The sequence below is a fragment of the Coturnix japonica genome, unplaced genomic scaffold (assembly GCF_054131305.1).
Source record: "Coturnix japonica strain WE unplaced genomic scaffold, WE-NBRP24 Scf221, whole genome shotgun sequence".
Classification (NCBI taxonomy): Eukaryota; Metazoa; Chordata; class Aves; order Galliformes; family Phasianidae; genus Coturnix; species Coturnix japonica.
The window spans coordinates 19,472-32,000 of NW_028189124.1; the positions used below are offsets into that span (position 1 = coordinate 19,472).

A 12,529-nucleotide genomic window follows, 5' to 3' on the forward strand; every position below is an offset into this window, starting at 1 on the left:
GGGTGGGCTTTGGGGTCTGAAAGGGGGTCTATGGGGGCTATGGGGGTTGCAGGGTGGGCTTTGGGGTCTGAAAGGGGGGCTGTGGGGGCTATGGGGACTGCAGGGTGGGCTTTGGGGTCTGAAAGGGGGGCTATGGGGGCTGTAGGGTGGGCTTTGGGGTCTGAAAGGGGGGCTATGGGGGCTGTGGGGTGGGCTTTGGGGTCTGAAAGGGGGGCTATGGGGGCTGTAGGGTGGGCTTTGGGGTCTGAAAGGGGGGCTATGGGGGCTGCAGGGTGGGCTTTGGGGTCTGAAAGGGGGGCTATGGGGGCTGCAGGGTGGGCTTTGGGGTCTGAAAGGGGGGCTATGGGGGCTGTAGGGTGGGCTTTGGGGTCTGAAAGGGGGGCTATGGGGGCTGCAGGGTGGGCTTTGGGGTCTGAAAGGGGGGCTATGGGGGCTGCAGGGTGGGCTTTGGGGTCTGAAAGGGGGGCTATGGGGGCTATGGGGGCTGTGGGGTTTCACCAATGGCTCAGTGCCCCCCCCCCTTCTAGGTGTGCAACAACCTCGGACACTGTCACTGTGATCCAGGCTGGGCCCCCCCAACCTGCGACACCCCCGGGTCGGGGGGCAGCCAGGACAGCGGCCCCACAACCGCAGCAGCAGGAGGTGGGGGCTGAAAGGGGGGGCTACAGGGGCTATAGGGTGGGATTTGGGGGCTCCAGGGGCTATAGGGTGGGATTTGGGGGCTGTAATGGGGACTACAGGGGCTATAGGGTGGGATTTGGGGGCTCCAGGGGCTATAGGGTGGGATTTGGGGCAGCAAGGGGGGCTATAGGCTGGAATTTGGGGGCTGCAATGGGGACTACAGGGGCTATAGGGTGGGATTTGGGGGTCCAGGGGCTATAGGGGCTATAGGGTGGGATTTGGGGGCTGCAATGGGGACTATAGGGGCTATAGGGTGGGATTTGGGGGCTGCAAGGGGGGCTATAGGGTGGGATTTGGGGGCTGAAAGGGGGGCTCCAGGGGCTATAGGGTGGAATTTGGGGGCTGAAAGGGGGGCTCCAGGGGCTATAGGGTGGGATTTGGGGGCTACAGGGGCTATAGGGTGGGATTTGGGGGCTGCAAGGGGGGCTATAGGGTGGGATTTGGGGGCTGCAAGGGGGGCTATAGGGTGGGATTTGGGGGCTCCAGGGGCTATAGGGTGGGATTTGGGGCTGCAAGGGGGGCTATAGGGTGGGATTTGGGGCTGCACAGGGGCTATAGGGGCTATAGGGTGGGATTTGGGGGCTGCAATGGGGACTATAGGGGCTATAGGGTGGGATTTGGGGGCTGCAAGGGGGGCTATAGGGTAGGATTTGGGGGCTGCAAGGGGGGCTATAGGGTGGGATTTGGGGGCTGCAATGGGGACTACAGGGGCTATAGGGTGGGATTTGGGGGCTGCAAGGGGGGCTATAGGGTGGGATTTGGGGGCTGCAAGAGGGGCTATAGGGTGGGATTTGGGGGCTGCAATGGGGACTACAGGGGCTATAGGGTGGGATTTGGGGGCTGCAAGGGGGGCTATAGGGTGGGATTTGGGGGCTGCAATGGGGACTACAGGGGCTATAGGGTGGGATTTGGGGGCTCCAGGGGCAATAGTGTGGGATTTGGGGCTGCAAGGGGGGTACAGGGGCTATAGGGTGGGATTTGGGGGCTCCAGGGGCTACAGGGTGGGATTTGGGGCCTGCAAGTGAATCTGTGGGGCTGGAGGATGGGTCTGTGGGTCTGTGGGTCCGCTGTGGGGCTTTAAGGGGGGCAGGGCAGAGCCTGGCACAGGGCTGTATGGGGTGTGGGGGGGGGATCAATGGGGCATTGTGCTTGTGGGGCGCTGACGTGGCTCTTATAGGGGGCAGCTCCCTCCCCACGGCGCTGCTGCTGAGCGCGGTGCTGGTTGTGGGGCTGGCTGTGGGGCTGTGCTGCGTCAGACGTGTGGGGCTGCAGCGTCGGCTGTGCCAGCTGGGCAAGGGGACGTCCTGCCAGTACAGGTAATGGGGGGAGAGGGGGCATAGGGGGGTCTTTGGGGGGTCTTTGGGGGGTGGGATGGGGGGGGGGTTGTAGGGTGTGTGTGGGTCCAAGCAGGGCCTGACCCCAAAGCAGGGCCTGACCCCAAAGCTGGACCTGACCCCAAAGCAAGGCCTGACCCCAAAGCAGGGCCTGACCCCAAAGCAAGGCCTGACCCTAAAGCAAGGCCTGACCCTAAAGCAGCGACCCCAAAGCAGGGCCTGACACCATAGCAAGGCCTGACCCCAAAGCAAGGCCTGACCCTAAAGCAAGGCCTGACCCTAAAGCAGCGACCCCAAAGCAAGGCCTGACCCCAAAGCAGGGCCTGACCCCAAAGCAGGGCCTGACCCCAAAGCAGGGCCTGACCCCAAAGCAAGGCCTGACCCCAAAGCAGGGCCTGACCCCAAAGCAGGGCCTGACCCCAAAGCAGGGCCTGACCCCAAAGCAAGGCCTGACCCCAAAGCAGGGCCTGACCCTAAAGCAAGGCCTGACCCCAAAGCAGGGCCTGACCCCAAAGCAGGGCCTGACCCTAAAGCAAGGCCTGACCCCAAAGCAGGGCCTGACCCCAAAGCAGGGCCTGACCCCAAAGCAGGGCCTGACCCCAAAGCAAGGCCTGACCCCAAAGCAGGGCCTGACCCTAAAGCAGGGCCTGACCCCAAAGCAGGACCTGACCCCAAAGCAGGGCCTGACCCCAAAGCAGGGCCTGACCCCAAAGCAGGACCTGACCCTAAAGCAAGGCCTGACCCCAAAGCAGGGCCTGACCCCAAAGCAAGGCCTGACCCCAAAGCAGGACCTGACCATAAAGCAGGGCCTGACCCCAAAGCAAGGCCTGACCCCAAAGCAGGGCCTGACCCCAAAGCAGGGCCTGACCCCAAAGCAAGGCCTGACCCCAAAGCAGGACCTGACCATAAAGCAGGGCCTGACCCCAAAGCAAGGCCTGACCCTAAAGCAGGGCCTGACCCCAAAGCAAGGCCTGACCCTAAAGCAAGGCCTGACCCCAAAGCAGGGCCTGACCCCAAAGCAGGGCCTGACCCCAAAGAAAGGCCTGACCCTAAAGCAGGGCCTGACCCTAAAGCAGGGCCTGACCCCAAAGCAGTGACCCCAAAGCAAGGCCTGACCCCAAAGCAGTGACCCCAAAGCAGGACCTGACCCCAAAGCAGGGCCTGACCCCAAAGCAGGGCCTGACCCCAAAGCAGGGCCTGACCCCAAAGCAGGGCCTGACCCCAAAGCAGGACCTGACCCCAAAGCAAGGCCTGACCCCAAAGCAGGGCCTGACCCTAAAGCAGGGCCTGACCCCAAAGCAGGGCCTGACCCCAAAGCAGGGCCTGACCCCAAAGCAGGACCTGACCCCAAAGCAGGACCTGACCCCAAAGCAAGGCCTGACCCTAAAGCAGGACCTGACCCTAAAGCAGGACCTGACCCCAAAGCAGGGCCTGACCCCAAAGCAGGGCCTGACCCCAAAGCTGGATCTGACCCCAAAGCAAGGCCTGACCCCAAAGCAGGGCCTGACCCCAAAGCTGGGCCTGACCCTAAAGCAAGGCCTGACCCCAAAGCAAGGCCTGACCCCAAAGCAAGGCCTGACCCCAAAGCAAGGCCTGACCCCAAAGCAGGGCCTGACCCTAAAGCAAGGCCTGACCCCAAAGCAAGGCCTGACCCCAAAGCAAGGCCTGACCCTAAAGCAAGGCCTGACCCTAAAGCAGGGCCTGACCCCAAAGCAGGGCCTGACCCCAAAGCAGGACCTGACCCTAAAGCTGGACCTGACCCCAAAGCAGGGCCTGACCCCAAAGCAAGGCCTGACCCCAAAGCAGGGCCTGACCCCAAAGCAAGGCCTGACCCCAAAGCAAGGCCTGACCCCAAAGCAGGGCCTGACCCCAAAGCAGGGCCTGACCCCAAAGCAAGGCCTGACCCCAAAGCAGGACCTGACCCCAAAGCAAGGCCTGACCCCAAAGCAGGACCTGACCCCAAAGCAGGGCCTGACCCCAAAGCAGGGCCTGACCCCAAAGCAAGGCCTGACCCCAAAGCAGGGCCTGACCCTAAAGCAAGGCCTGACCCCAAAGCAGGGCCTGACCCCAAAGCAGGGCCTGACCCCAAAGCAGGGCCTGACCCTAAAGCAAGGCCTGACCCCAAAGCAGGGCCTGACCCTAAAGCAGGGCCTGACCCCAAAGCAGGACCTGACCCCAAAGCAGGGCCTGACCCCAAAGCAGGGCCTGACCCCAAAGCAGGACCTGACCCTAAAGCAAGGCCTGACCCCAAAGCAGGGCCTGACCCCAAAGCAAGGCCTGACCCCAAAGCAGGACCTGACCATAAAGCAGGGCCTGACCCCAAAGCAAGGCCTGACCCCAAAGCAGGGCCTGACCCCAAAGCAGGGCCTGACCCCAAAGCAAGGCCTGACCCCAAAGCAGGACCTGACCATAAAGCAGGGCCTGACCCCAAAGCAAGGCCTGACCCTAAAGCAGGGCCTGACCCCAAAGCAAGGCCTGACCCTAAAGCAAGGCCTGACCCCAAAGCAGGGCCTGACCCCAAAGCAGGGCCTGACCCCAAAGAAAGGCCTGACCCTAAAGCAGGGCCTGACCCTAAAGCAGGGCCTGACCCCAAAGCAGTGACCCCAAAGCAAGGCCTGACCCCAAAGCAGTGACCCCAAAGCAGGACCTGACCCCAAAGCAGGGCCTGACCCCAAAGCAGGGCCTGACCCCAAAGCAGGGCCTGACCCCAAAGCAGGGCCTGACCCCAAAGCAGGACCTGACCCCAAAGCAAGGCCTGACCCCAAAGCAGGGCCTGACCCTAAAGCAGGGCCTGACCCCAAAGCAGGGCCTGACCCCAAAGCAGGGCCTGACCCCAAAGCAGGACCTGACCCCAAAGCAGGACCTGACCCCAAAGCAAGGCCTGACCCTAAAGCAGGACCTGACCCTAAAGCAGGACCTGACCCCAAAGCAGGGCCTGACCCCAAAGCAGGGCCTGACCCCAAAGCTGGATCTGACCCCAAAGCAAGGCCTGACCCCAAAGCAGGGCCTGACCCCAAAGCTGGGCCTGACCCTAAAGCAAGGCCTGACCCCAAAGCAAGGCCTGACCCCAAAGCAAGGCCTGACCCCAAAGCAAGGCCTGACCCCAAAGCAGGGCCTGACCCTAAAGCAAGGCCTGACCCCAAAGCAAGGCCTGACCCCAAAGCAAGGCCTGACCCTAAAGCAAGGCCTGACCCTAAAGCAGGGCCTGACCCCAAAGCAGGGCCTGACCCCAAAGCAGGACCTGACCCTAAAGCTGGACCTGACCCCAAAGCAGGGCCTGACCCCAAAGCAAGGCCTGACCCCAAAGCAGGGCCTGACCCCAAAGCAAGGCCTGACCCCAAAGCAAGGCCTGACCCCAAAGCAGGGCCTGACCCCAAAGCAGGGCCTGACCCCAAAGCAAGGCCTGACCCCAAAGCAAGGCCTGACCCCAAAGCAGGGCCTGACCCCAAAGCAGGACCTGACCCCAAAGCAAGGCCTGACCCCAAAGCAGGGCCTGACCCCAAAGCAGGGCCTGACCCCAAAGCAAGGCCTGACCCTAAAGCAGGGCCTGACCCCAAAGCAGGGCCTGACCCCAAAGCTGGACCTGACCCCAAAGAAAGGCCTGACCCCAAAGCAAGGCCTGACCCCAAAGCTGGACCTGACCCTAAAGCAGGACCTGACCCCAAAGCAGGGCCTGACCCCAAAGCTGGACCTGACCCCAAAGCAGGGCCTGACCCCAAAGCAAGGCCTGACCCCAAAGCAGGGCCTGACCCCAAAGCAGGGCCTGACCCTAAATTTCCCCCCCATAGCCCCCATCTCCACCCCTATATCCCCCCATATTCCCCCTATATCCCCCCCATCCACCCATAACCCCATTTCCACCCCCATTTCCCCCCCCATATCCCCATCTTTACCCCCATATCTCCCCCCATATCCCCCCCATAACCCCCATATCCACCCATATCTCCCCCATATCCACCCCCATATCCCCCTCGTCCACACATATTTCCCCATTTCCCCCCATTTCCCCCCCATAACCCCCATATCCAACCCCTTCTCCACCCCCATATCTCCCCATAACCCCCATCTCCCCCTATATCCCCATATCCCCCCCATCCACCCATATCCACCCCCATATCCCCCCATAACCCCCATATCCCTTCTATCTCCCCATAACCCCCATCTCCCCCCATCTCCCCTCATATCCACCCCCATATCCCCCCTACATCCCCCCCATCTCCATCTCCCCTCCCATCTCACCCCCATCTCCCCCTCGTATCCCCATCTTCACCCCATATCCCTCCCCATATCCACCCCATAACCCCCATAACCCCCATATCCACCCCCATATCCCCCCCATATCCCCCCCATAACCCCCATATCCCTCCCCATATCCCCCCCATATCCACCCCCATAACCCCCATATCCCCCCCCATAACCCCCATATCCCCCCCATATCCCCCCCATAACCCCCATATCCACCCCATATCCCCCCCATAACCCCCATATCCACCCCATATCCCCCCCATAACCCCCCCATAACCCCCATAACCCCCATATCCACCCCCATATCCCCCCCATAACCCCCATATCCCCCCCATATCCACCCCCATAACCCCCATATCCCCCCCATAACCCCCATATCCCCCCCATAACCCCCATACCCCCCATAACCCCCATATCCACCCCATAACCCCCATATCCACCCCCATAACCCCCATAACCCCCATATCCACCCCATAACCCCCATATCCACCCCCATAACCCCCATAACCCCCATATCCCCCCCCCATACTGAGCCCCCCCTCTATTCCCGCAGCTCTCCGACCCGGGTTCGGTTCCTGGGTCCGGACTCCTCGGCCTCCCATAGCGGGTAACATCATCCCCCCCCCCAACCCCCCCACCCCAAATAAGGGGGGCTTATGGGGCCGACCCCATATGGGGCGCTATGGGGTTTATCGCACCCTAAGCTTGCACATGGCTGGGTTTCTATTGGGTTCCTGCTCAGTGTTGGAGGTGGGAAGTGTTAATGGGATGGGGGGGGGCTCTGAGTTGGTTACCCCCCCCCCCCCTAAAGCCCCTCCCCCATATAGGATTTCCCAACCGGAGCGCCAAGATGGCCGCCCTGAACGACCCCGACCCCCCCAGAGACCCCAGAACACGGAACTGCAGCTCATGGGCAGCAGCAAGGTGAGAAATGGGGGGGGGGCTGCGGGGGGGGATATAGGGTCAGAACCCCCCCCCCCCATGAGAGCACTCGAATGGCCCCATGGGGGGGGGTCTACAGGGTTATAAGGGGGGGGGGGTCTACAGGGTTATAAGAGGGGGGGGGTCTGCAGGGTTATGGGGCTGGCACCCCCCCCCTATGAGAGCACCGGGGGGGGGGGGGGCTGCAGGAGGGATATAGGGTCAGAACCCCCCCCCCCAATGAGAGCACTGGGGGGGGGTCTGCAGGGTTATGGGGGGGGGGGGGGGGGGGTCTACAGGGTTATAAGGGGAGGGGTCTGCAGGGTTATGGGGCTGGCACCCGCCCTATGAGAGCAACGGGGGGGGGGGGGATCTGCAGGGTTATAAGGGGGGGGGGTCTGCAGGGTTATTGGGGGGGGTCTGCAGGGTTATAAGGGGGGGGTCTGCAGGGTTATGGGGTCAGCACCCCCCCTATGAGAGAACCGGGGGGGGGGCTGCAGGAGGGATATAGGGTCAGAACCCCCCCCCCAGTGAGAGCACTGGGGGGGGGTCTGCAGGGTTATGGGGTCAGCACCCCCCCCATGAGAGAACCGGGGGGGGTCTGCAGGGTTATAATGGGGGGGTCTTCAGGGTTATAAGGGGGGGGGTCTGCAGGGTTATGGGGCTGGCACCCCCCCTATGAGAGCACCGGGGGGGGGGGGCTGCAGGAGGGATATAGGGTCAGAACCCCCCCCCCATGTGAGCACTCGAATGGCCCCATGGGGGGCTGCAGGGTTATAAGGGGGGGGTCTGCAGGGTTATGGGGTCGGCACCCCCCCATTGAGAGCAACGGGGTTGGGGGGGGTCTGCAGGGTTATAAGGGGGGGTCTGCTGGGTTATGGGGGGGGCAGTCTGCAGGGTTATATGGGGGGGGTCTGCAGGGTTATGGGGTCGGCACTCCCCCATTGAGAGCAATGGGGTTGGGGGGGTGGGGTCTACAGGGTTATTGGGGGGGGGGTCTGCAGGGTTATATGGGGGGGGTCTGCAGGGTTATAAGGGGGAGGGGTCTGCAGGGTTATATGGGGGGGGTCTGCAGGGTTATATGGGGGGGGGTCTACAGGGTTATAAGGGGGGGGGTCTGCAGGGTTATAAGGGGGGGTCTGCTGGGTTATGGGGGGGGCAGTCTGCAGGGTTATATGGGGGGGGGTCTGCAGGGTTATAAGGGGAGGGGTCTGCTGGGTTATAATGGGGGGGTCTGCAGGGTTATGGGGTCGGCACCCCCCCCATTGAGAGCAATGGGGTCGGGGGGGTGGGGTCTACAGGGTTATGGGGAGGGGTCTGCAGGGTTATGGGGCTGTTATCCCCCCCCCCTTAAAGCACCAGAATGGCTGCGAATGGGGGTGAGATGGGGGGGGTGGGTTATGGGGGGGTCTGCAGTGCTATAGGGCTCCCCCCCCCCCAAGTGTATCTGAATGGCTGCTGTGGGGGGGGTCTGCAGGGCTATAGGGCTGCCCCCCCCCCCCATATACCCCATATAGAGCCCCCAACATTGCCGCTGGGGGGGGGGGGTCTGCAGGGCCATCACCCCCCCATGGTTACGGGGGGGGGTGGGATGTGATGCCGTTGCCGTGTTACCGGGCCGGGATGGCAGCCTGGGCTGCGGCTGTTGCTGCGGATACACGGGGGGGGGGGGGGGGAGGAGAATAAAAGGGGGGGGGGCGAATCCCGTACCCGGCACCGGCTGGAACCACGCGGGGGGTCCAATAGAATCATCATCCCCCCCCCCCAAACAGTGTCTGTGTCAGCACTTCAAAGGGGGGGGGTAAAACGGGGGGGGGGGGCACGGAGCTGTTTGGGGTGTGTATGGTAAAGGGGGGGGGTCTCTTCCTCACCCCCCCCCCCCCCATCTACTGTCTGTGTCAGCCCCTTTAAATGGGGGGGGGCACGGAGCTGCCTGTTGTGTGTATAGTAATGGGGGGGGGGGTCTCTTCCTCATCCCCTCCCCATCCACTGTCTGTGTCAGCCCTTTAAAGGGGGGGGGGGTCTCTTCCTCACCCCCCCCCCCCCACTCACTATCTGTATCAGCCCTTTAAAGGGGGGGGGGGTCTGTTCCTCACCCCCCCCCCATCCACCGTCTGTGTCAGCCCTTTAAAGGGGGGGGGGTGTTTATGCAGCTGCCCGTTGTGTGTATAGTAAATGGGGGGGGGGGGGTCTTTGCTTTGCTATGTGGTGGGGGGGGGTCTCTGCACGCTGCATGGCTCTCTCTGCCCCCCCCCCCTCTCTCTCTCTCTCTGCAGTCGGTCGCCCCCCCCTCTCGGCCCGACCCCCCCGCCCGGCCGCTCCCACCCGACCCTTTAACCAAGGTAACAACACCCCCAACGTTGGGGGGGGGTCCCTTTCTTATTCCCCCCCCACGACCCCCTCCACGACCCCCCCCCTTCACCTCCATCCTATTGGCTGCTGCATGTTCTATGCACGACCTCACAGCTCCTCCGGGGGGGGGAGGGGGGGGCACTAAGGACCAGCCCCCCCCCCAATGAACCCCCCCCTTTCTCCATACCCCCCCCCACCCCATTAACCCCATAGGACACCCATGTACCCCTATAACCCCACTGCATGAACCCCCCCCCCCCCCCCCCAAATGGGAGGATTAGCCCCCCCCCCCCACCAGCTCTTTCTGCCCAGGCCCCCCCCTCGGACAGGCCGCCCCCCCCCACCCGCCCTCTGCCTGCGGACCCCCCAGCACTGAGCATGCAGGTAACAACAGCATGGCAATATGGGGCTGAAACATTAACCCCCCCCCCAAAGACCCCCCCCCCATCTCAGGGTATAGGGGGGGGGGGGTGGTTTGGTCCCCCCCATCCCCTCTGGGGGGGGGGTCAATGTATATAAATGAGCTCTGACCCCCCCCCCCCATTCATCTCCTCACAGTCCTCAGGTCCCATTAAACCCCCCCCACCCCGACGGCCGCTGCCTTTGGACCCCCCCGGGCCCCCCCGTATTGAGCCCCCCCCCGGGCAGACACATGTCGCTGTTGTGCCGACCAGGTGAGAATAAGGGGGGGGACCCTGGGGGGGGGTCAGGGCTGTAGAGTGAAGTGGAATGGGGAGGGGGGGGGCGGTGGGAGTACAGTGTAAATGGGGGCTGTTGGGGGGGGGCAATAGGGGAGCATGGGGGGGGCTGCTGTGAGATGGGGGGAGCAATGGGGGGGCAATAGAGGTGCAATGGGGGGGGGCTGCTGTGAGACAGGGGGGGCAATGGGGGAGCATGGGGGGGCTGCCATGAGATGGGGGGGCAATAAGGGTACATGGGGGGGGGGGGCGCTGCTGTGAGATGGGGGGGGGCAATAGAGGAGTATTGGGGGGGGCAATAGGGGTGCATGGGGGGGGCAATAAGGGAGCATGGGGGGGCCAATAGGGGAGCATGGTGGGGGGGCTCCTGTGATGGGGGGGGCAATAGGGGAGCATAGGGGGGGGCTGCCATGAGATGGGTGGGGCTGCTGTGAGACGGGGGGCAATAGGGATGCATTGGGGGGGGGGGCAATAGGGGTGGGTGCATGGGGGGGCAATAGGGGAGTATTGGGGGGGATAATAGGGGAGCATGAGGGGGGCTGCCATGAGATGGGGGGGGCAATGGGGGTACATGGGGGGGCAATAGAGGTGCATGGGGGAGGGGCTGCTGTGATGGGGGGGCGATAGGGGAGCATGGGGGGGGCTGCCATGAGATGGGGGGGGCAATGGGGGTGCATGGGGGGGGGGGCGCTGCTGTGAGATGGGGGGGGCAATAGAGGAGTATTGGGGGGGTAATAGGGGAGCATGGGGGGGGGCAATAGGGGTGCATGGGGGGGGCTGCCATGAGATGGGGGGGTAATAGGGATGGGTGAATGGGGGGGGGGATGCTGTGAGTCGGGGGGGACAATAGGGGAGCATTGGGGGGGGCAATAGGGGAGCATGGGGGGGGCAATAGAGGAGTATTGGGGGGGTAATAGGGGAGCATGGGGGGGGCAATAGGGGTGCATGGGGGGGGTAATAGGGGAGCAATGGGGGGCGGAAATAGGGGAGCATGGGGGAGGGCCGCTGTGAGATGGGGGGGCAATAGGGGAGCATTGGGGGGGGCTGCCATGAGATGGGGGGGGCAATGGGGGTGCATGGGGGGGCTGCTGTGAGATGGGGGGGCAATAGGGGAGCATGGGGGGGGGCAATAGAGGAGTATTGGGGGGGGCAATAGGGGAGCATTGGGGGAGGGCAATAAGGAAGCATGGGGGGGGGCAATAGTGGAGTATTGGTGGGGGTAATAGGGGTGCATGGGGGGGGGCTGCTGTGAGATGGGGGGGCCAATAGGGGAGCATGGGGGGGCAATAGGGATGCAATGGGGGGAGGGGCTCCTGTGATGGGGGGGCAATAGGGGTGCATAAGGGGGTCTGCTTTGAGATGGGGGGGGCCAGTGGGAGTGCATGGGGGGGGGAACCTATAGGGTTGCATGGGGAGGGGGGCAATGTGGGGGGGGCCTATAGGGGTGATTGGGGGGGGGTCAATGGGGGGAGGACCTATAGGGTTGCATGGGGGGGGGGGGGCTCCTGTGATGGGGGGGGGCATAGGGTTGCATGGGGGGGTCGCTGTCCCTCCTGCCCCCCCCCTCACTTCTCACCTCTCTCCCCCCCCCCCAGGCCGGCACCGCAGCCCCCTGCAGACTCACTGCGCAAGGCCTGAGCGGGACCCAGGACCCCCCCCCATTTTATGCCCCCCCAAACCCCCCCCCCAATAAAGGGGCTTTGAGCCGCCTCCGTGCCGCCTCCTGGAGCCGGGGTGGGAGGAACTACATTTCCCAGCAGCCTTTGAGGCGCCGGCCGGAAGAACCGCCTTCTTAGGGCGGAAGTGGCTGCGGGGCGCCCCCTGGTGGCGAGTGGGGGTATTGCAATGGGAGATGGGGTCGGGTTTATGGGGGGGGACGCGACCCCCGGATCCTCGTGGGCACGGACACGGGTTGGGGGGGGGCACGGTGTGTGGGGGGGGGGGCGTGAAGGGTCTATGGGCCCCAATGCAACATATTGGGGGGGGTCCGGTCTGAGCCCCCACGTGTGGGGCTGGGATGTGGGGGGGGGTCGATGTTCAACGGGGACCGGGGGGGGGGGGGGGGGCATGGAGGGGGGGTTATGGGGTCTGTGAGGTGATTGGGCCGGGATTGGGGGGGTTCGGTTCGGTTCTGATGTGGGGAGGGGTCCCCATCCTTGGGGGGGGCACCGGGACCCAACCGGGGGGAGGGGGGGGTTGGTAGCAGCGGAGCTTCGGGTCGGGCAGCACCGGGTACCGGTAGAACCCGGTTCCCGTTGTGTTGGGCCGGCGGTTCGGTGCTGTTCAAGGTGCCGGTAC

General features: G+C 63.9%; 1 protein-coding gene across 1 annotated transcript in view; it reads left to right on the plus strand.

Moving 5' to 3' along the window:
- LOC107307819 (disintegrin and metalloproteinase domain-containing protein 15-like) overlaps nt 1-11,938 on the plus strand; it is a gene marked incomplete at its 5' end in the record, with an annotated part of 31,383 nt that extends 19,445 nt beyond the window's left edge. The window contains 8 exons of the mRNA XM_085535904.1: nt 528-642; nt 1,859-1,997; nt 6,814-6,867; nt 7,088-7,184; nt 9,458-9,523; nt 9,846-9,917; nt 10,092-10,207; nt 11,827-11,938. Coding sequence (XP_085392030.1) covers nt 528-642; nt 1,859-1,997; nt 6,814-6,867; nt 7,088-7,184; nt 9,458-9,523; nt 9,846-9,917; nt 10,092-10,207; nt 11,827-11,869 — 702 coding nt within the window. The remainder of the gene's footprint in view (nt 1-527; nt 643-1,858; nt 1,998-6,813; nt 6,868-7,087; nt 7,185-9,457; nt 9,524-9,845; nt 9,918-10,091; nt 10,208-11,826) is intronic.
- Between the last annotated feature and the right edge of the window lie 591 nt (nt 11,939-12,529).